Source organism: Camelus dromedarius, chromosome 33, assembly GCF_036321535.1.
Source record: "Camelus dromedarius isolate mCamDro1 chromosome 33, mCamDro1.pat, whole genome shotgun sequence".
Taxonomy (NCBI): domain Eukaryota; kingdom Metazoa; phylum Chordata; class Mammalia; order Artiodactyla; family Camelidae; genus Camelus; species Camelus dromedarius.
In genome coordinates this window covers 11,085,228-11,106,779 of record NC_087468.1, presented here as the reverse complement: position 1 = coordinate 11,106,779, position 21,552 = coordinate 11,085,228, and the positions used below count along the sequence as shown (strand labels likewise).

The 21,552-nt window shown below is 49.2% G+C and overlaps 1 protein-coding gene and 1 non-coding gene across 5 annotated transcripts in view; one reads left to right on the top strand and one right to left on the bottom strand.

Moving 5' to 3' along the window:
• CNNM4 (cyclin and CBS domain divalent metal cation transport mediator 4) overlaps positions 1–20,174 on the top strand; it is a 33,604-nt gene extending 13,430 nt beyond the window's left edge. Inside the window, exons 2-9 of one of the 4 annotated variants that reach the window (XR_010378796.1) lie at positions 11,405–11,548; positions 11,808–11,942; positions 12,830–12,999; positions 13,215–13,311; positions 14,825–14,887; positions 18,193–18,374; positions 18,655–19,537; positions 20,021–20,174. Coding sequence is in view for 3 of the 4 variants with exons in the window: in XM_064481890.1 (XP_064337960.1) it covers positions 11,405–11,548; positions 11,808–11,942; positions 12,830–12,999; positions 13,215–13,311; positions 14,825–14,887; positions 18,193–18,374; positions 18,655–18,852 (989 nt within the window). In the remaining variant the exon portion in view is untranslated. Of the gene's footprint in view, positions 1–11,404; positions 11,549–11,807; positions 11,943–12,829; positions 13,000–13,214; positions 13,312–14,824; positions 14,888–18,192; positions 18,375–18,654 lie in introns of all 4 variants that reach the window. The other 3 variants (XM_064481890.1, XM_010984481.3, XM_064481891.1) reach the window with 3 other exon arrangements.
• TRNAD-AUC (transfer RNA aspartic acid (anticodon AUC)) lies at positions 6,774–6,846 on the bottom strand. Its single transcript has one exon. It is a non-coding gene; the product is annotated as a tRNA-Asp (tRNA).
• Positions 20,175–21,552: the final 1,378 nt, after the last annotated feature.

Sequence of the window (21,552 nt, the reverse complement as noted above, 5' to 3'; positions counted from 1 at the left end):
CTTATTTGAATTACACTGACTGATTTTTTTAATGTTAATCTGTAAACACTTGTTGTGTAACAGGAATAAACCAACTTAGTCATGATGTACATTTTTTACACATCACTAGATTTGATTTGCCAATATCTTTATTTAGAATTTTTGCATCTATGTTCATGAGAGAGACAGGTCTATAGTTTTTTTTTTTTTTCCTGCCATTAAAAAAGAAATTGTGGAAGATATTACAAGATGTCCCTGTTCGGTTTTTTGTTTGTTGTGGCAGGAAGAATAATTGCTTAATAATTAAGTCTTTTCCCCTCTTTTAACTAATATCCCAGTTTAGGTGAGCAAGTTTGAACATAGCAAATAATATTCATGCGCTCTCCCTCCCTATCTCCTGCTTCTGCTGACAACCAGTTATAAGCCTCTTACATCACATAAAATGTTGCCACAGTTATTCTGTTCAGGTTTTGATATCAAGGTCTAGAATGATTTTAATAGTTTCTAAACATTTGGAAATGTGTATGATTACCAGGAACCAACAGGGGTTCACCAAGAAAAAAAAAAAAAAAGCTTTTTCCTTTTTGTGTGAAGGGGATAGGATTAATAGGTTAGTTCAGGAGAAAGCTAGTCCCAGACTTAACTGTATCTTGATGTCAGCAAAGCATTTAAGAGAATTTATTATACCTTCATGACTAACATGGGACCCATGGGCTCGCTAATAGTGGTCCAGTTTGTAGATTGATTTGTCCATAGATTATTAGCTGGTTGCACAGACAGGTCCAAAGAACGGGTGCCTCACAAGGCAGGTGAGCTGGGAGGCTGAGCAGTCCTGCAGGGGATTGATGAGGAGGGGCTCTTCCTGGGCAGGGGACCCAACGGCCAGGGGCTGGGATTCCGGAGGAAAGGCCAGAGGGGCTCCTGAGAAGAGAGGACTGGGCAGAAAGAGGGAGAAGCAGTTTACTGGAAGAGTCTAAAGTCAAAAGGAGGCTGGTGGTTTCTTCCTCCACTCACAGGCAGGGCCACCAGGCCAGCATCTTCTCTCCACTTTCTTTCTTTCCTCTGAGGAAGGTAGTTCTAGCTCTGTGTGTTCCTCCCTGCCTTCCGAGCTGTCCCTCGCCGTGTGCTCCAGGAGAGGTTTCCACATCACTGAGGCCCAAGACACCAGCATGAGGTCTGAACTCACTCCTTGGATAACTTAAGAAACTTAAAAAAAAAAAACAAAAAACCCTGTCCTCGAATATATGTGTGTATATACATGACTGGGACATTGTGCTGTACACCAGAAACTGATACATTGTAATGGACTACTTCAGTTAAAGAAAAAAAAACCCGTCCTTTGACCCAAGTATTCCTCTTCTAGAAATCTATCTTAAGGATATAGAGATAGACCCAAATATATTTATTACAAGGATTTTCATAATGGCAAAAAAGGGGAGGGGCTCAGTTTAAGAGCCCAGTAGGGACTGGGATTATGTACACATGTAAATGTGATTATGAAATATTATGAAACCATTCAGTTTTTTAAAATAAAGTGCTTGCTTGCTTGCTTGCTTTCTTTCTTTATTCATTTATTCATTTATCTATCTATCTGTCTATCTGGGGGTGGGTAATTAGGTTTACTTATTTATTTTAATGGAGGTACTGGGGATTGAATCCAGGACTTTGTGCGTGCTAAGCCGTACCCTTCCCCAAAACCATTCAGTTTTTACAAATGTTTTTATGACATGGGCAAATACAGAGAATGTGAAGTATTTTTTTTAAAAAGCAGAGTACAAAACTACACAATGATCCAATTTGTGGTAAAAATATATATTGTAATATTTTATCTATTATGTAAATTTTAAAAAGACCAAAGGAAACACACAGTTAACAGTTACCTTTGGAAGGTAGGATTAAAAGTGATCTTAATTTCCACCTTTCTACTTTTGTTACTACTATCAGAAAGAAAAAAAAAGCATGTAAAAATTAGATGTAAAGAAAAAAAAATTACAAGAAAATTGGGGAAATTAGCGTTGCCTGTTGACCTTAAGGAATTCTGTATTCAAGTGTGATAGTACTATTGTGCTTTTGCTTTTTTAAAGCGTCCTTTTTATTTGTTTATTTTTTTAATTTTTATTTTTCGTTTATTTTTATTTTTTAAATGGTCCTTAACTTTTAGAGATACTTTTGCCTCGGTAAAAGTTATAGATGTTTACAGATAATATCAGGGATTTCCTTCATAATAAACCAGTGGAGTGAGTGGGAGGAGAGAGGAAACAAGACTGGCCAAAGTAGTGGTTAATTGTTTAAGGCAGGTGAAGGGTGTAATTATATTATTTCCTCCACTTTTGTATATGCTTTTATTTCCCATCATAAGAGGTTAAAAATTAGAGACTACTGGTTAACTGAAAAATCAAAGGCATGGAGGCCTGTCCCCAGGGTGAGAGACCAGTCTTAGGGTCCCCTGACGCCCGTTTGTCAACAGCTTCATCCCTGGGGCACTTGGGTTTAAAGAAGGCTGTTCGGAGAAGTCCCACTTCTGAATCCCAGCTTGCTCATCCCTTCCCAGTATGATCCTGGGCAGGACTTCTGAGCCTGGGTTTCCTCATATGAAGAGTAGATTCCCTAAAAAAAAAAAAAAAAGAAAAAAGGATAGGGTCCCTAGTAGGAGATGCTTCAGGGTAGGTGAAGGGTTGGTTAGGACAGCCCCCTGCCCCCCTCCCCTGAACGTGCTCACCCCAACTGCTCCATGCCTGAGAGGGACACCTGAGTGTCTACTGTACAAGGGACAAAGGTGTAGCCACATTTACAGGCTAAATGAATGAAATAAATAAATGAAGCTTTTTACACCTTTTTGATCATGGACCCTATTAGAAAAAAATTGTTTAAAACTTGTATCTCCATTCATTCAAAAATTATACACGTACTGTTTTACTAATATATATATTATAAAACAAAACAATTTTTAAAGAACTAAAAACGAAATAACCGTTATTTTTAAATGTCTTGCTAATGGTTATCACTTTATGTTATCTGTAGCACATACCTCATCTACTTTCTCAAGGCACAGAATACCCTTATGCTGGGATTCATCGTTACTGACAGTGGTTACATGTCTGTGTTTCAAACAGTGTTCTTAGTTTTGAATTATTTGGGCCACCTGCTCAGCCCTGACCCCATCCTTACTGATTTCCCCCCAGTGCTGATTGGGCGGGGCTTGGGGAGAGGGGCAGCTCTGGCCTTGCAGGCGCCTCTGCTCTTTGCTCTGGGATTTCCTTGCCTGGATCTTGTTAGGCAGCTGTCCATTTTGTGAGCTTTGATTGAGTCACGAGTACTCAGCATCACATGAAAGCCTGTCTGCATGTTTTCCCCATTTGCTGGAGTGTGAGTGCGTGGGTGAGTGCTTGCAGGAGCCCGAGAGCCCCTTGGTCACCTGTGGTGCCTGGTGACCCGTTGGCTCGTAGACCTGGTCAGGGCCCACCTGGTCAGTCTGCGTATAAACAAAAGCTAAAGTTGCTCATTTATCTTGGATTGAAAGTAAATGGAAGTGGAGACTGGGATGAGTGCCCCTTTTGGAGACCCTGTTCTGAAAGATCTTGGACGAGCCGTGGCTGTGTTGTCTTGCTCGGGGTAGCTGGGCTGGTCGACCTCCTGGTCTTTCTCGAACCCCTTTTACCTGCGGATCCCTGTATGTTTTGGCAAGTGGCCCCCATGTCTCCACTTCCATTTCTCTTTTCCATGCAGCCATCCTCCTGTCACTCTCTTTTTTCTGCTTTACTCTGTTTTTCTCTTTGTCTTGCCTTCCATTTTCACTTCTTTCCTTTCAAAAACATAACCTGCTCTAATGCAGTATTTTCATTGGTGGTATTTATTGAATAGCTTACTTTTTGAGCACCTGCTGTGCATTTAGCCTCATCTAGACCTCGAGGTATAAGTCACAAGCCACCGAATATAATTTCTGCAGGTGAGAGTGGAAACTGGGACCCCTACTGGGGAAGGCAGTTTGGAGGTTTCTGTCACATTTGCCAGTGCGTAAACCCTTTGACCTAGTGACTCCACGTCTATAAACGTGGAGTAGTCTCACATGCATCAAATGATGGACGTTCAGGGGTGGTCGTTGCAGCATTGTTTGCAGGAGAAAAAAGATTGGAAACAATCGTGTGTCCGTCATCTGAAGGCAGAGGATCAGATCCATCCTGACATCCCCCAGTGGAGCTCTCCACAGGGAGGCGACCAGCTCTGTGCCCCAGTGACATCGGTAAGGACAATGTGCAAGGTGCAGAAAGTGTATGTTGTATTTTTAATTAAAATAAAAATTACAAAGTAATATATTTATTGTAGAAACTTTTAGAAAGTGGAAAGTGTTTAAGAAATAAAAGTCCAAGTACCTTCATCCTACTTATCAACAAAAATATTTTTGTTGCATTTTCTTCTTGTCAGTTAGCAATGAACTGTATTGCTTCTCTCCCTCAAAATGAGATCTCATTCCTATCTTTTCTGTTTATAAGTGTAAAAATTAAAAAGTAATACATGTTGATTTAATTTAACAAATTTTTAAATTTTTATTTCTTTTTGTGGAGGGAGGTAATTAGGTTTTACTTATTTGTTTATTTTTAATGGAGGTACTGGGGATTGAACCCAGGACCATGTGCATGCCTAGCTATACCCTCCCCATGTTGACTTTAAAATGCATTAAGCAAAGGCAAAAGAAACCAATTTCGCTCATTACTGTCCTGTTTTGTGACTTTTTGCTTTACGCAAATGGTGAACCACCATCTTTTAAAATAAATCTGTGTCTACATCAGCCTTTTTAGTGGCTGCAGTACTGTGTCATAAACCACATTGGGTGGACCCTCCCGGGCATACCTTGAACATGTCCTGGGCGCTTCCTTTGTGTTAAGGTCTTTCCTAGAAGTGAAGGAAATGGTGGGTTCCGAGGTTTTACACATTTTACATCTTGACATGTGCTGCCAAATCACGAAGAAAAATTTTCATTGTTCTCTCCAATACTGCACTCTTTGAGTCACCCTGGTCTTATGTTTAAATTTATATTAAAATTAAGGACCTCCTCAGTGTTCTTTTAAATTGCTTATTTATTAAGCATCTTCCTCCAGGCCCTCCCCAGTCTGGCCCTGTCTGCTCTGGATCCTCTACAATATTCTTTTTGTGTGAAACTCTCCCAGCCCCTTGGAGCTGAGGAGCACTGGGATGGGAGAGCTGTGCTGACCTCTATGGTTCCTCTCCTCTCCCAGCCTTCTTGCTGGGATGGGCCACGGCTCCTCCTGCTGGCTGAGGTCAGCACGATTAATAGCTTAATCCTGCCCTGGCTGTTTGGAGGGAGGCAGAGGAGGGGATGCCCAGGAAATCAGGGTGCCTGTTCTTTGCAGGTGCAGGCCCATGGCCCAAGGCTGTCTTCCCGTGGCCTGGCCAGTGCCTCTCCCCTTCAGGGGAGGGGACACCTGAGAGCTCAGGGGCAGTCCTGGACCTGGGATAGCAGGAGGAGAGACTTGCCCAGAGGCCAGCGAGAGGTGCTGACACCATCTTGGGTGGTAGGGATCCCACATCTGCTCTGGGGCCCCTGGATCTTCCCCAGGAGAAGAGGCAGCTGGAGCCAGTGAGGAGGGCCCCCTGGAGTCCTGTGGACTTTGAAACCCAGCACCTAGTGACGTGTTTTTCTTATGGTCTTTGAGAAACTATGAAGTTTTTTTTGGAGGGGGAGGACACAGTGGAAGGTGGTGGGCTGGACTTTCTGGCGCCCCTGGCGACCTCCTTATATGTTTCTAGCACAGAGTTTGGTACATCTTCTGTGCACTGGCCCAGGGGTGGGGGCGTGTGAAGAGGATGGAAGTCACGGTGCTCAGCCTGGCTGAGCTGCATCCTGAGTGCGGGAAAGGAAGACCTGGGGTGAGGCAGGGGCAGTGAATGCTAACGAGGCACCTAGGGTGGGGTTGGGGCAGGCAGAGGGTGAAGAGGTCGGGGGAGGGTCATCGAGGGACTCCAGCAGGTTCTGGGTCCTCTCATTGCTTGCCCCCTCTTCCAGGTGGGAGAGGGCAGCGAAAGAGGCCCGGGCTTGCTGCCTGTGTCTGCTGATCCCTCACGCGCAGGTTTTCAGCCTGGACCAAGGCTGACGAAGGGCAGAGTCTGCAAGCTTGGAGCCGCAGGTGGCCCAGAGGTGACCCTGGGATGGCAGCTTCTAGGTGCCTCCTTCCCCACAGCCAGGTTGTCTCTCCCCAGCAGTGCTGGAATTTAGAAGGCTCAGGGAACCCCAAGCCCCAGGAGAAGCAGTGTGAGAGTATTCAAGAGCTACTTTCTTTCTGATTATTACTATTGATTATGGAAATTTTAGAATTTCTATTCAGGAAAGTATAAAAAAGGAAACAAAAACCATTCTGGATCCCGCATATCATTTGGTTAAATAATATGAAATTGTCTTTTTTTTTGGTTGAAAATAGTCAAATATCAGCAATTTCATGTGGCTCAGCCAAATATAATCATTTTGCTATATTTCCTCCGCCTTTTTCCTCTGAGTAAGAACTGCTTTGAAAAATATGGGATTCTCAGCTTTTGGAATAGATGTATTACTTAAGTGTTCATGTGTCATTTCTCACCCTAGCCACCTCCCCAAATCCCAATTATCCAGTTGAATGGACACTAAATATAAAATGAGGTAACTCATTAAAATGAAGTTCTATATTAGATTTAAATTCCATACAATGAGAATAATAAATATAAGTCCTAAATTGATCGTCTTATTCTAAATGGTAAATCAGTTAATTAACATCTTATAGAATTATAGAAACTTTTTTTTTTAATGGAGGTACTGGGGATTGAACCCAGGACCTCATGCATGATAAGCATGTGCTCTATCACTGAGCTATACCCTCCCCCAGAAACTTCTTAATTACTAAAATTCAAAATAATTCTTTCTCTAGTCTCTGTCCCTTTTCCCCTCCCCCATTAGTTATGTTTCCTTTTCCAAGAAATGTCCATTCCACAAATATTCATTGAACGCCTACTCGCTGTCTGAGATTTGGGAAGACAGACTGATGCCTCTGCTGTAACGGAGCTCTCAATCTAGTGGGAGAAGATGGGCCAGAAAACGATAAACACAATGAACCAGCATATTGGATTGTTTATCTCAGGTGAAAAACTAACGACCAGGGGTGAGGTGTGGGAGCAATGGTTGCTGTATTCAATATGAGGTGACATTTGAACATTGAACAATGACCTGACGCGGGGCTGAGCTGTGCAGAGGTGTGGGGGAGGAGCAGGCCAGGCGAAGGGAGCAGCCTGGGGGTTTGAGGAAGAGCCTGTAGGCGCCTGAGAGAGAGGAGGAGGAGGTCAGCAGGAAGGGCTTTGGGACCGGGCGCTGGGAGGAATGTGGCATTTACTTGAAGTGAGTCAGAGCCGCTGGAGGGTTTTGGGTACGGTATGAGATGACATTGTAACTTCCACTGTAAGAGGGTCCCCCTTGCTACTGTGCTGAGAGTAGACTTGGGGGCCAGGGCGAGGACTTGGGGTCTCGCCCTCTGGGCAAGAGGAGATGCCTGTGGCTTGGGGCGGGACAGTGGCAGCGGAGGCTCCCAGAAGATGCTGGATTCTGCATATCATCTGCAGACAGAGCTGATGGGATCTGTTGACTGGGTTGGATAAGAAGGGTAGAGAACTAAAGGAGGCAAAGTTTATTCCACCAGGGCCCCATTAACAGGATGGGTGGGGATTGGGGAAGCCTGGGGGGAAGGGCAGGAGCTCAGTATTGGTCGAGTTAAGTTCAAGGTGTTAGACATCTGCATGGAGCTTGCTGTCAGCCAGCAACTGGATATACGAGTCTGGAGGGCACAGGAGAGGGCTAGTCTGCAAATAGTTACTTGAGACACCTTGACTTACAGCTTGTATTTAAAGTTACGAGACAAGTGACCAGGTGCAAGGACTGAGCCCTGGGACCCTCATGCATTAAGAGGCCAGGGAGAAGCAGCCCTGAGGTCAGAGGAACATAAGGAGAGCTGTGTACTAGAAGCCAGGGGACATCGGATTTCCAGGAGGAGGGAGAGAGTTGATCCCTTGTCAGAGACTGCAGCTTGGACAGGTCATCTGAGAATGAGACCCTACCATTGGAGGTCACTGGTGACTTTGGCAAGAGAGGTTCTTTGGCCAGTGGAGGAGAAGTTTCTGCTAAGACCAAAAAATGGCCCCTCTGGGTAGATAAATTAGAAAAAGGCCAACACAGCCCAGGGTCCTGTGCCTGGGCCAGCAGAGGGTGACTGACTGGCCCCCACCCCAGCACCTTTGTGTGGGGCTTCAACAGGCCAGCCACAGTCAACACCAGGGCACCAAGCTCTCAGTCGACAGAGGAAGGCTGGCCAGGCGCAGTGCCCCAGGTGGGCGCACCTCCAGGGTGCTTGCGCGCCTCCAAGTGCTGCCACTAGAGGGCGGCCATGTGCCCCGGTGGATTCCAGGAACAAAGAAGCCTCGGAGAGAAGGCAGGAGGGCTGAGTGGCTCAAGGAATCTGCTCATTTCATCTACAGGAGGGCTATCTGCATCCTTCTGAGAAGCTGCCAGCCCTTCCCTGTGAGGCTCAGTGTGACCTGCGACTGTTTGTGGGTCAGGACTTGTTCTGAGCCTCTGGGTTAGTTAGAGGGTGCAGCGGAGAGGAGGACGTTTTCTCAGGTTGCTGACTCCTGGGTAGTGAGCAGCGTGCCACCAGCTGAGCCACATTCAGACACACGCCTTGTTCCCTGGTGCTCAATCTGTGGCAGGTTAGGCACAGAGGGTCCCTGCTCACCCTAGACTCTTACCGGTTTCCCTTTGTTCCCTTTCATTTTGTTTTTCCCTTTAATTTTTCTCAATTGAAAAAACAAACAAAAAAAACACTCTAGAAGTAAAACATGCCCAGCAAATAGAACAATGGAGAAAGGCATAAAGTAAGGGATAGTAGGGCCCCTCCCTCAGTCTCCAAATACCCCCAAAGTGACTGCTGTGACCTCTTCCAGACATTTCCTGGGCAGTTCAAGCCCCCTACCTCCCCGTCTGCAGGCGATGGCTCCATGTATCCTGTCCCATTATTTGCTCTTACACTGTAGCCTCTCGAGGGCTTCACTCTGCATTCAGTCCATCCAGCTCTGCCGCATTCTCCCCACAGCAGCCATGGCTCCACTTAAGTACCCCTGCTCCGTTACCATTGAGGTTTGAGGTTGTTAAAGAGGGTGTTCTGGTGAACCCCTTTGCTTTTCTTTCTGCGTTTTGAAAATTATATCCAGAGAATAAATTCTTATACATGGAATTTCTGAGTCCAAGCATTGGGACCCTTAATTTTGAGACACGCTGCCAGTTTGGCCTTCTGAAGTGAGTGCCCGTTTATCCGCCCACCAGCCAGAGTGCCTGCTGGGGCCTGTGTGTCTCCCCGAACACCGGTTTCTTAGAGTGTGCCAGCCTGGAGGTGGTGGCCTCACTTCAGTCCTGGATCCTGCCTGTGATGTGGTTTAGCTGGCTACTCCGGATGGGCAGCCTCCAGCGGGCCAGGAGGCCTGGGGGCCTGGCCCCGACTGGCCGCCGCCTGCCGGGGGGGCTTCGGTGGGGCTCTTGCTGCCTCATCTCGAGGAGACCCTGGGAGAGTTTTAATCGAGTCTAGCCATGGTTCTGTCCTGCAGGGCACTGAAAGTTTTTTAACCACAACTGAAAATAAGTGTCTCATTGTGACCAGAATTTTGTGGAAAAGTTTCACAAAATGGTACTCCCCCCTCATCACGTGTGGTGTACTTGGAAATAAAGATTTTTCCCTTTAGTTTTAAAAAATGCTAGTCAAGAGAATTGGCATCTCTCTGTCTCCCTAAGAGGCCCCTAGGAGTTCTGAAGAGTGCATCCTGGGGTTGAGGTTCCCCGTGGCCGCAGAGACCTGGAGAACATCCCCTGCAGACAGGGCGTTAGAGTGAGGCCTGAGATTGAGTTGTGAAGACGAAGCTGACAGGAGACACTGACTTGTCCTTCACAGCTCTCCAGGGCTTCTCCCCTTAGGCTCCTCCAAACCTGTGTCCCTGCCTGTGGGACACCCAGTCCCTTTCCACCCAGAGTGCGGGCCAGGCCCTTTTTGGCTGTCACCCTTTTGTCATCCCACGCTGGGGCGAGGGGCACAAGAGCAGGGTGGGACCCAGAGGAGGGCCTGGGAGCCCTGCACCCCACGCAGCTTCTGTGAAGGATCCTTCCTTCCCACCCTCTGCCTCCTAACTTTCTCTTGCTGGAGCTGGAAGGGTGGCCCTCCTCTCATTATAGAAGCTGCCTGGCCTAATTATAGCCTGGGCTAATTTGTTAATGGCTTTGGGAACTGAGAGCCCCTGCCTTGGGCAGGATCACAGCCCCTGGGGGCATGCAGGGGAGTTTTGCCAAGGAGAGCTGGGTGAAGGGATGTGAGTGTCCCTTGGCCTGTAGGGGGTGGGTGATGTGAGCCCCTTGGGGAGCCCTCTGTCCGAAGGCTCCTCTGTCCATGGGTTGTCAGGCTGGATCTCTCCCCTTCCCAGGGGTCCCGGGAGCCCCTGATACACAGCATCATCCAGGACTTTGCCATTTGCATTCTATTTAAATAAATGGTTCTTAAATGCTTTTAAATATTTTTTTAAATTGAAGTACAGGCAGTTACAATGTATCAATTTCTGGTATACAGTGTAATGTTTTAGTCATACATACACATACATATATTCGTTTTCGTATTCTTGCTTTTCATTGTAGCTATAAGATATTGAATATAGTTCCCTGTGCTATACAGATTAAATTTATTTTTTATCTATTTTGTATTATAGTAGTTAATATTTGCAAATCTCGAACTCCCAATTTATCGCTTCCCACCCGTTTTCTCCCTGGGTGACCATAATTTTATTTATGATGTCTGTGAGCCTGATTTTGTTTTGTATATAAGTTCATTACTGTCTTCTTTTTTCATTAGATTCCCCATATGAATGATATCATATGGTATTTTTCTTTATCTTTCTGCCTTATTTCACTTAGTGCGATCATCTCCAGATCATCCATGTTGCTGCAAATGGCATTATTTTATTCTTTTTTGTGGCTGAGTAGTATTCCATTGTATAAATATACCACAGCTCCTTTATCCAGTCATCTGTTGATGGATATTTAGGTTGTTTCCATGTCTTGGCTATTTTATACAGTGCTACTATGAACATTGGGGTGCAGGTATCCTTTCACATTAGAGTTCCTTCCGAATATGTGCCCAGGAGTAGGTAAATGCCTTTAAATTAAAACATACTTTTGGTTTTCTTTTTCATAAGAGCAATATCTGTTTGCAATAGAAACTTCAAGAATTACAGAAAAGGGAAAAGGCCATTCATGATGCCACCCCAGTGACTCATGGCCCCAGATGTGTTAACATTTTGGTCGAGGAGTCTCATGACCAGTCGCTCTGCTTTTGTCTGACTCAGGACTTTGTCCCTGCAGGGAAGTCCCACCTGGCCATCGTGCAGAAGGTGAACAACGAGGGTGAAGGTGACCCCTTCTATGAGGTGCTGGGCCTGGTCACCCTGGAGGACGTCATCGAGGAGATCATCAAGTCCGAGATCCTGGACGAGTCTGACATGTACAGTGAGTGTCACCCCACACCCTGTGCTGCTCAGACTGATGTCTGTCCTGAGGTGGCACGGCCACTGTGGGGACAGGGAGGCTGGGTGCTGGCCCTGGGCAGGGGAGCTGGGAGCTGGGAGCACACTGCTCAGAGCAGTGAGAGGAGCCACCTTCCTTCCTCCTGCCTTTGTGTCTCGGCCCAGATGCTGCTGCCGGGTTCTAGGCTGTTCCTGAGTCCCTGGGGGATGCTGTTCTCAGTTCCAGATTCTTTCTCTTATAGCTGACAACCGAAGTCGGAAACGGGTATCTGAGAAAAACAAACGTGACTTCTCAGCCTTCAAGGATGCTGACAATGAACTCAAGGTGAAAATTTCACCTCAGCTACTTCTGGCTGCTCATCGCTTCCTGGCCACAGGTAAGAGCAGGAGGAAGGCCTTCAGGTGTCAGTGGATACAGTCCCAGAGGGAGACACACCCGTCTCTGGCTGCTCCCCACCAGCCCCCTCTGGGGACGAGGGCTGCGGCAGATGAAAGATTCCAGGAAAGTTTGGCTGCCTATGGGAAGGGTGAGGCACCACCCCATGAGATTCCTGCGGTTGGCAAACCTCCAGGAAGGATTCAGGTTTATTTTGGAAATAAGTGCTGGGAGGACCTGAGGTGGGTACCAGGCTCCCTTCCATGTGCCTCCTGCACCCACCCTGCTTCCTCCCGGGTGCAGCCCACAGCTCTGCCCACTTACCCTCTCCCAGCACCTGGATCTGTATCTGCCTCACCTCCACCTGCGTCTGCTGGGTCCCAGGAGACCTGACCTCTAGTCAGTGACTTTTCTCTCTTCTTGCTCCTGGTTCAAAGCTCCCTTGGAGACGTGGGTGATTGATTAGGAAAATGCCTGCCTGCTCTGTCCTCCCTGCCCCAGTCCAACTTCCTTCCCAGCCCTAACTTGCTAAAGCTGTGATAATCTCTTCCCCTGCGTTTTTCCTGCTAGGATATTGATGACACGGATAATGACCATAATGATAGTCACATGTATCAAGCCTTTCCCATGTGGCGAGCATGTGTTTAAATGTCTTTATCTGTTACCCCATCTCACCTCATAGCGGCCCTGTGAAGTTTTAAATCCCCATTTTACAGATGAGGAAACTGAGGCACCGGTGAAGCGATTTGCCTGAAGTCGTGTTCTGTTAGTATAGGAGACCTCATTCAGGCCCAGCAGGCAGGCAGGAGCTGGGGGGCGCTCCCTCCAGGGGTGTGGCAGTGGCTGTATTCCCGGCCCTGCGTGAAGTCCTCATCTCTCCTCCTGCAGAAGTCCCCCAGTTTAGCCCCTCTCTGATATCAGAGAAGATCCTGCTGCGGCTACTCAAGTACCCAGACGTCATTCAGGAGCTCAAGTTTGATGAGCACAACAAGTACTACGTGCGCCACTACCTGTACACCAGGAACAAGCCAGCCGACTACTTCATCCTCATCCTGCAGGTGAGCCTGCCCCGCCCCTCGCCTGCCGGGACCCAGGGGCCCGGTGCTTTCCAGCCCTCAAGCCTCTGCTCCCACCCACCTCCCCCATGCCCTTCCTCCTGCCCCGGGTCTTCAGGGCGGGCACCAGCTCTTCTTCCTTGCGGCCCACACCCCCACTCACTCCATCTGTGTTTTCCTTCCCACTGTCTTTGGAACCCTGACCTGTGTGCGCTCAGGGGAAGGTGGAGGTGGAGGCCGGGAAGGAGAACATGAAGTTTGAGACGGGCGCCTTCTCCTACTACGGGACCATGGCCCTGTCCGCGTCCCCCTCTGGTGAGTCGCTGGGCCTCGTCTGGGCTGCCATCCAGCATGCCTGGACCGGGAGGGACATGGACTGGCCCTCCAGAACCTAGGGCAATCTGGAAGGCTCGTAAGCCAGGTGGCTCAGGGGAGAGGAGGCCAGCGCGGGCCAGAGCTCCAGGGCTGGGAAGAGCAGTGACGTGTCCCTGGGAACTGAGTTCAGAGGGTGGAGGGAAGAGATGGGGAGGAGGTCCAAGCAGAGGCCTAGAGGGAGCTGAGAGTGTGTCCTGGGGACCTAAGACCAGCTTCCCAGAAGATGAAGAAAACATGGGTATGTGTCAGGGAGCCCTGGAAAGTTGAGGCGTTTGCTTGTGATAGGAAGCAGGAGGCTGTTAGTGGCCCTCGAGCAGGGGAACATGTGACAGCTGAATGGGCCAGCGGGCAGGCGGGCCACAGTGGCCTTCCTTGGCCATGATGCTAGGAGGAGAACTGACATGGAGGCAGGGCCCTGCTCATGAAGACTGCGACGGGGGAGGAGGCCAAAGTGCCCCTGGTTGGGGGCCAGGCCAGGGCCCACTGGCCGCACAGATTGCACGTGGGTTTGGCTCTTTGAGGGGCTGAGCCACTCACTGCCTTTTGGTTAAGGATCAGTTCTGATGCAGTAAAGGGACTTGGGGACAAAAAGGGGACTGGACACCCTCTGAGCGAGGTTATAGAAAGTGCTGGGAAGGGCAACGCTGGTACCCTCTGCTTCTCCAGTCTCAAGCAGCTCAGGCTGCCCTTGCCAGAGGAGACTTGCGGATGATGCCCACATCTCACCGAGCCCAGCTCCTCACTGGTTGTGTGTCCCCTCCGAGCCTTAAGAGGGGCCCTGGTTGCTGCGGGCTGGAGAATGAAAGTCTGCTTTGGTGCTGGGGATAGGCCCACGGCGAGGAGGCACTGCAGCCTCTGGGCAGTCTCTGTGCTCTCAACAGGACAGCCTATTGCTGTCCTTACAGAGAGGACCCTGTGGAGGGGGGCCAGGCACCCATGCGTACTGATACAGCTCAGCTCATCCACCAGCCTGAGCAGGCTCCCGGGGAGAGAGTGGGTGAGAAACAAGGCTCCAGAGCTGGGTTTTGGAGCAGGTGGCCTCTGCCCAGATGCCTTAGGACTGGGAGGACTTCTCTGCCCCTCCCAAGAGCATCTCTTGCCATCCAGTTTGGGAAATCTTGTTCAGCAGGGCCCACAGTCACGGAACAGTCCTCCAAGCACTCTTTCTCTGCAGCGATGCCTCCGAGCCTGGGTCAGGGTCCTAGGCTCTGTCCCTTGACCTGGAGACCCGCAGTTCCCATTTGGAGTGGCTGGAAGGGAGGGAAGATGACTTCTGGGGGACTCTGTATTCACTGTGGGAGCTCTTGGGCCCACTCCACCAGCTTCCGCTCTTCTCTGAGCTCCTCCCCTTTTCCACTTTGCCACCTCTCTGCTGCAGCAAGCCTTCTCTGTCCTGTTCCTGTGGCTCCATGTCCACCCCACCCATCACTGACCTCTTCCTCTTTTGCTCCAGTGCCTTCAACCCAGGTCGGGTGTCCGCCTGGCAAGCGGAACTCCCTGCTCTCCTGGCTCTCAGGTAACCTGGCATGGCTGGGGAAGTTTGACTGCCACCTGTCGCCTGAGTCCGCATCCCGCAGCTGCATTAACCTCTCCCAGCAGGCACTAGCCCCCCACACACACACACTCTGCCCTGCCCGTGGACCTGCAGGCATCCCGCCTGTTCACACTTGTGGGCCAGCCTGATTTGTGCTGGCTCTGCTTGGCCCAGGACCCAGTTACTGGGTGCCTTTGCCCAGGTCCTGGAGGGGCTTCCTCCAAGGTCCTTCAGTCCTTGAGAAGACATACACGCACACACACATGCACACGCACAGGCACAGGCACACAGGCTGGGACTAGAGAGTGTCTTGTTCCTGGCCAGGCCAAGTGAGCCCAGCTGTTCCACACTACCTGCTCAGGGTCACTCACAGACCTCAGCAGGATGACTTGTTATCCCACCAGCTTTCTCTGAAAAACTTTCCACCTTTCCTCACAGGCTTTGCTTTTCATTCTTTTGCTGCTGGTGTCCACCTGCCAGTGGGAGGCAGCCAGTGGGCGGTTAAGAGTGCAGCTGCAGACTGCCCTGGTTGACTGCAGTCTCCGCAGATACCAGCTGAATGATTCTGGGCACTGATTTACCTTCTCTAAGTGTCGTTTCCTCATGTGAGATGGGAATGATACATGTGCCCACTTCTTGGAATTGTCAGGAGCAGTGAGGGAGAGCACTGATACAAGACATTTAGTTAGCACTCAGTTACTATTTGGTTTTTGTCTATTACAACTGAAGTGTGACATCCCAATCAGAAAGTATTTAGGAAAAGGTCAGATAAATGCTGGCGCTGTTTCTGGCCTTTGATATGTCACCCTCCTGAGCCCTGTCCCAGGGTTGGTGGGAACTGTGTTGGCTCCAGAATCATTCACTTCGAGGGATCCCCATGCCATGTATCCTGAGGCAGCAGAGGGTGGTGGAAGGTGGGGGTCCTGTCCGCAGAGTTCTCGCCTGGGCTGGTGAGCCCAGAGGCGGTTCAGGGCATCACGAGTATCTTTGAGCTCCAGTCTCAGTGCATGACTTAAAGAAGCTGCTAAAAACCTATCACTTCAGTCAACTGTTTCCCCTTTTTTTGTTGTTGTTTGTACAGCTGGGTTTTTTTTCCCCTTCTTAAATGTACCAAAGCACATTTTTCTATTGATCCTCTTGAAAAAAAAGAAAAGGTGACTTAGAAGTCACTTGTCCTGTTCAAGCACAACCAGCTTTTGACTAACGGGAAGTACAAAGCCATTAATGGCCTTTGAGCAGGGGGTGTCTGGTGAGAAGAGAGTGGACCGTGTTGGCCTCGCTGGCCAACGCCTCAGCCTCCCTCTCTTCTTCTGTACTGGCTCTTGTTTCACAGATGGCCAGGAGTTTGTGTGTACATGGTATGAATCCTGATTACCTAATATGGGAACCGAGACACTTTTCCGTAAGCTTTCTATTTAGAGGCACCAGGATTTCACTATGCAGATGTGCCTTCATTTATTATCCTCATATGCATATTCATGGGGGTCTATATTTTAAATAACACCATGATGTAAACCTCTTAATGAAAAAACCTTTTTCCATGTTTAAGATTATGTCCTTAGATGGGGAGGGTATAGCTCAGTGGTAGTGTATGCTTAGCACGCATGAGGCCCTGGGTTCAATCCCCAGTACCTCCATTTGAAATAAATAAATAAACCGAATCACTGCCCCTCTACCTAAAAAAAAATAAAATAAAAAAGACGCCATCCTTTAAAAAAAAAAAAGATTATATCCTTAGACTGTTCTTTCAGAGATGGAATTACCAAGTCTAAAACCTCATTATTTTGTTACATTTAAAAAATTTTATCATAAAGGTAACATAGCTTATTTAGAAAATAGAGAAAGTAGAAAAGAGTCTTAAGAAAATTAAGAAGCACCTATAAATTCATTGTTCAGAAACAAACACTTCACATTTTGGTGTATTTCTTTCTAGGACTTCTGTTTTTAATAGGTCATGTCACTAATTTATGTTGGTTTTAAATTCAGTTTCTGTTTCTGGAGTGTTAATAAGGAATAATTGAGAGCATTCATCATCCAAATAATTAATGTGAAATATTAAGTAATATCCCTAGTATTTCTATTCTTTTCTAGAACTTAACCAGAAATGTTACTTAAGTTAGAGTAAGTGATATGTGCACATGATCCTTTAATGGTTGGGCACCACCCAATCATAGACTGTCCAGACTGCATTTTCCCAGTTTTATGAATGAAACTCAGAGGTAGAGTATTATTCAATCCCGTCTCCCTTGGTTAAATCGGTCACCCAGATTCAATGGTTGCTCTTTTCACTGGGCTATTTGTTAGAACAGCTAACTCAATAGTTAGATAGTAACTTAGTAGTTAACTAAGCAAATCACTTCCTGTTTGTTTAAAACAAGTCAGCATGCCTTCACAGATAACTTCTTGGTGCATTTTATTCTCTTCTGAGTGTTCGTAAAACTACAAGCTAATGATGTACAATAGTGTGTGCCCTTCCTTTTTCAAAATAAGGAATCGGTTCCTTCCTCACTAGAGGTTGAGTCATTCCCCTTTCCTGGTTACCATCAGCTGCAGGGAGCCCAGGGCTGCCTCTAGGGCGGGAAGAGGCACCGCCACCACTACCCCAGGCTTTGCCCCCTGGTGGGGGACTGGATCAGCCTTGGGAACCTGGGAAGCCTGGAGCTCTGAGTCCTTTCGGCTCCTGGGAGAGGAACCTGCTTCCCCCATGGCCCTGCCAGGCTGGCTGGGCTCAGCAGACCCCGTGGCAGGACTGTTCATGGAACAGGTCATGCGCGGAACATACATTTGAGCTCTTAAGGGCATTTTGAGATGTGAACAGAGTGTCATGTTGTTGGGGGGGTAATTGGTGTGGTGAGAGAGTACAAACTGTAGATTCCTCCTTTTTGTATAATTTAAAAGTATGTAGTTTATGTCCCTTGACAGAATCTGTCGTCGAGACAGGGACATGCTTGGGTAATCATCATGTCGTCCCTGCCTGATTAGTTGTTGGGGAAATGAGGGCTTTTGTAGCCGTAAACTTTGTGTCTCTGGTTTTGTTTTCTGTTCTGTGTGTTTGTTTTGGGAGACTTTTTAATACTTATTGCACAACAGTAAGTCCTAAACAAACTAACTCATTTGCTTTGATGAGGTCAGACCTTCTGCAGTGAGCGCTTCCGTCTGTGCTCGAGAACGACTTCCTGTTCCCGGTGGGGACACCATGGCCTGGGCATCCGCGGGATGAGGCTAGGCAGGAGGCTGTGAGGGGCCCTGGGCTGGCTCCCAGCCTGACAGCCTCTCTCCCCCTACAGACCGCTCCCCGTCCCACCCGACGACCCTCAGCCGCTCGGCCTCCCTCAGCTACCCGGACCGCTCGGACTCGGCCAGCACAGCCCCCCTGGCGGGCAGCAGCAACCAGTTCGGCAGCTCCATCCTGGGCCAGTACATCTCCGACTTCAGCGTCCGGGCGCTCATGGACCTCCAGTACATTAAAGTGAGTGCTCCCCGCGGGCCCCTGCCTGGGCGTCTGGACCACTCTGCCTCAGGGGTCTTTCTTTGCTCTGCCACACCCAGCACGGAGGGCCCAGACCCAGGATGTGCGTCCTTCCTACTCTTGCGCCTCACGCTTTGCATGGGCTCTTGAGACCCCAGTGGGTCCTGCCCTCTCTTCTGGACTTGCACCCTCCATCCCGGCTGCCCTTTTCCCCCTGGTCTCATGTAGGGTTTGTCCCCCCTGCCCTGCTCTCAGTGAACCCCATCCCTTCCCCCTGCAGATCACCCGGCAACAGTACCAGAACGGGCTGCTGGCCTCCCGCATGGAGAACTGCCCTCAGTTCCCCCCAGATGGGTGCACCATCTGCACCGAGAACTTGACTGACAAGTCTGAGCTGCCCGTGGTGGATGAGACCACGACGCTCCTGAATGAGCGCAACTCCTTGCTGCACAGAGCTTCGCACGAGAGCGCCATCTGACAGGAGGGCCTGGGGTCCCCCGCCAGCCCCGCGGGGGCCTCCCCGGTGGGCCCACACGAAGACAAGGAGCCTGTTAGGCTGGAAGGGGTACAGATAGCCTGTCTGACTGAGCAGCCAGATGGCCCCCAGCCCGAGGGGCATCTGGACTGCGACAGGCACCTCTGAACAGCTCCGGGGCAGCGGCCGCCCAGCCCTGGACAAGTGGGACAGTGGGCTGGTGACCAGGAACTCCTCTTTTTAAATATACGGGGAAGGGAAGACAGGGTTAAGGAACTTTATTTAAAAACAATGTTTTTTCCCAGAAAAACTTTAAAAGGGGTAGGATTTCTCACCCCGGGAAGCGATAGCCATAATCTGCTCCCAGCCGTGACCTTCTGGCTATGTCCCTGACTCAGGGAGCCTACTCTTTCTCCGCCTCCCCCGGAGATGGAGTCCCAGAGGCCTGCGGGAGAAAGGTTTTCTCTTGGGAGGGAAGACAGTTCTTCCCAGGAAGCAAAGAACCAAATAGTGCGGAGAACAGTTGCCCAGACACGTGCACTGAGGCTCGTCTGTCGTTGCTGAGGCCAAGGGATCCTGGGGAGCTGTGAGCAGGGATGTGATACGCCCAACTGTGGAGAGGAGCACCCTCCTCCAGTCGATCGCTGGACCCAGGAATTTCCTAGAACTCTGCGGATGGGCTCTCCTGGTGAGTTGGGCTGGGATGAGGACTCTCACACTGTCCCGTTGGTTTGCCTCATATTCGCCCCTTTGGACTCTCCCCTTGTAACAGGGCTGACTCCAAGTGTTAGGCAGGGCCTTGCACCTTTAAGACTGCTAACCCCTGCTCCCCAGGCCCTGCCCTCACCTTCACCAAAGGTTTTCCCCAGGTGGGGAGGGCATCTGCGTTAGAGGGCACTTGTCTGGGGTACTCTTCCGGGGGAACGTGGTCCTGGGCACTGACGCTGTTAGCAGTTAGTACTAGTCCCCCTTCTCACCCAACAATGAAAGTCAAGTCTCAGTCACTGACCCAGGAAGCTCTTCCTTCCAGATGCTCTGCTTCTAATCCCAAAACCCCAATGCCTCTTGGGGATGGAGGGCCAGGGGACATATAGGAAGCCAACCTAAGCAGGTTCTTCATGCCCTTTCCTCTGTGGCTGAGGCTTACCTGGCCTTGTTCACACACTTACAGAACCCAGGAAAGGAGTTTCCCGTCTGAAAGGCACACAGCTGGCAGCCCTGTCTCCCCCACGTGTGTAATCCTAGTGTGAGGTGTCATCTTGGCCTTGGCTGAAGCTCGTGGTACTGGACCCTGAGAGCCCCACCCCACAAGCAGTCGCACCCTAGCACCTTTACCCTGGGGCCGACCGGGCCCTGCTGCAGAGCTGCGGGCTTCCCACCATCAGGGAGGCTATGGGACCACGGTCCACGATGGCCCTTTTGTCAGGAGAAACAGTTGCTGGGGCCCAAGATCAGGCAAGGGAGACGCTGCAGGCCTTCCTGAGTATTATTTATTCACTCCTTTCCTCAACCAAGTGCTCTGTTTGGGATCAGGAAATGTCTTGCACCAGGTATGGTGGCCCCTGGTCAGTTTAAAGTCCTCCCCAGTCACAGAACTAATTCCTTCAAGTCTGGATAGAAGATGGTGACATCCATGGGTTCTCAGCCATAAGGTAAAAAAGACACCAGACCTTTGTCCCCTGTTGGGGGAAACCCCTTAGCTTTCTACAGGATCTGCTTGCTTTCCAAATCTACATGGGGGCTCGCACAACTGTGTTCCTGCACCTGACCTGAGTGCCAGGTGGGGTGAAGCCACGGCCTGAACCACGTGAGTGTGTGTGAAGTCAAAGCAGCAGGTGCACACACTTCCACAGCTACCTCTTTGCACACACAGTTACTATCAGCAGGTGGTCCCTCCTCCCGTCCCCTCCCCTTCCCTTTTTATAATCACTTCTCGCAGAGGGTCATGATTATTTCCAAATATTACTGGTCCGATGACTTCCTCCTCCCAGTGCAATTTTTCATTTCCTATTCCAACCTCTGGTTCCTGGGCTGAGCCGTACCCTGGAACTGGCCCAGCCTTGCGCGTCTTCCCGTGGAAGGGAGAACTTCGCAAATGGCCTGAGAATGGGTAGGCAAGTCACAGCCACCATAGCAAATAATTCATATTTATTTTGCATAAGATTTTAATTTGTATATTTTTGTGATTTATTTTGGCATTGTTATGAGTTTGACTCTCGGGGAGTTTTGTTGTTATGACTCTTGTGTCTTTTGTCACAAAACAATGATAATATTTGCTAAACAATATATGGAATTTATTTTTGATTGGTAATAAAAGTGAAATATGTATAAATCTTGGTGAGTCTACAGTTTGCCTATTAGAATTATGTCAATAGTACCTGTTATGGAGCTAGAGGTGGCTGTGGTTGGCGGTCACCTGTGACAGGGCAAGGGGCAGGCATTCTGGGACTGTTGAGCAGTAAAAAGGAAGCAGAAAAGTAACTTACAAGAAATACACAATCAAGGCTGTTGTCATAGGAGCGAGAGAGTACCAGCTGCTGCTGGACCGACAGGGCAAATGCGCCACAACCAGGGACCCAGTAAAGTGGACACCAGAGGGTCTTCTGTCTGCAGGTATGGAGGGGGCAGTGGGGATGGGCAGACTGCCCCTCCCCTCTCCCCTGGGGGCTGAAGGAGAAAGGAGCTCAATCCCAAAGTCTGATT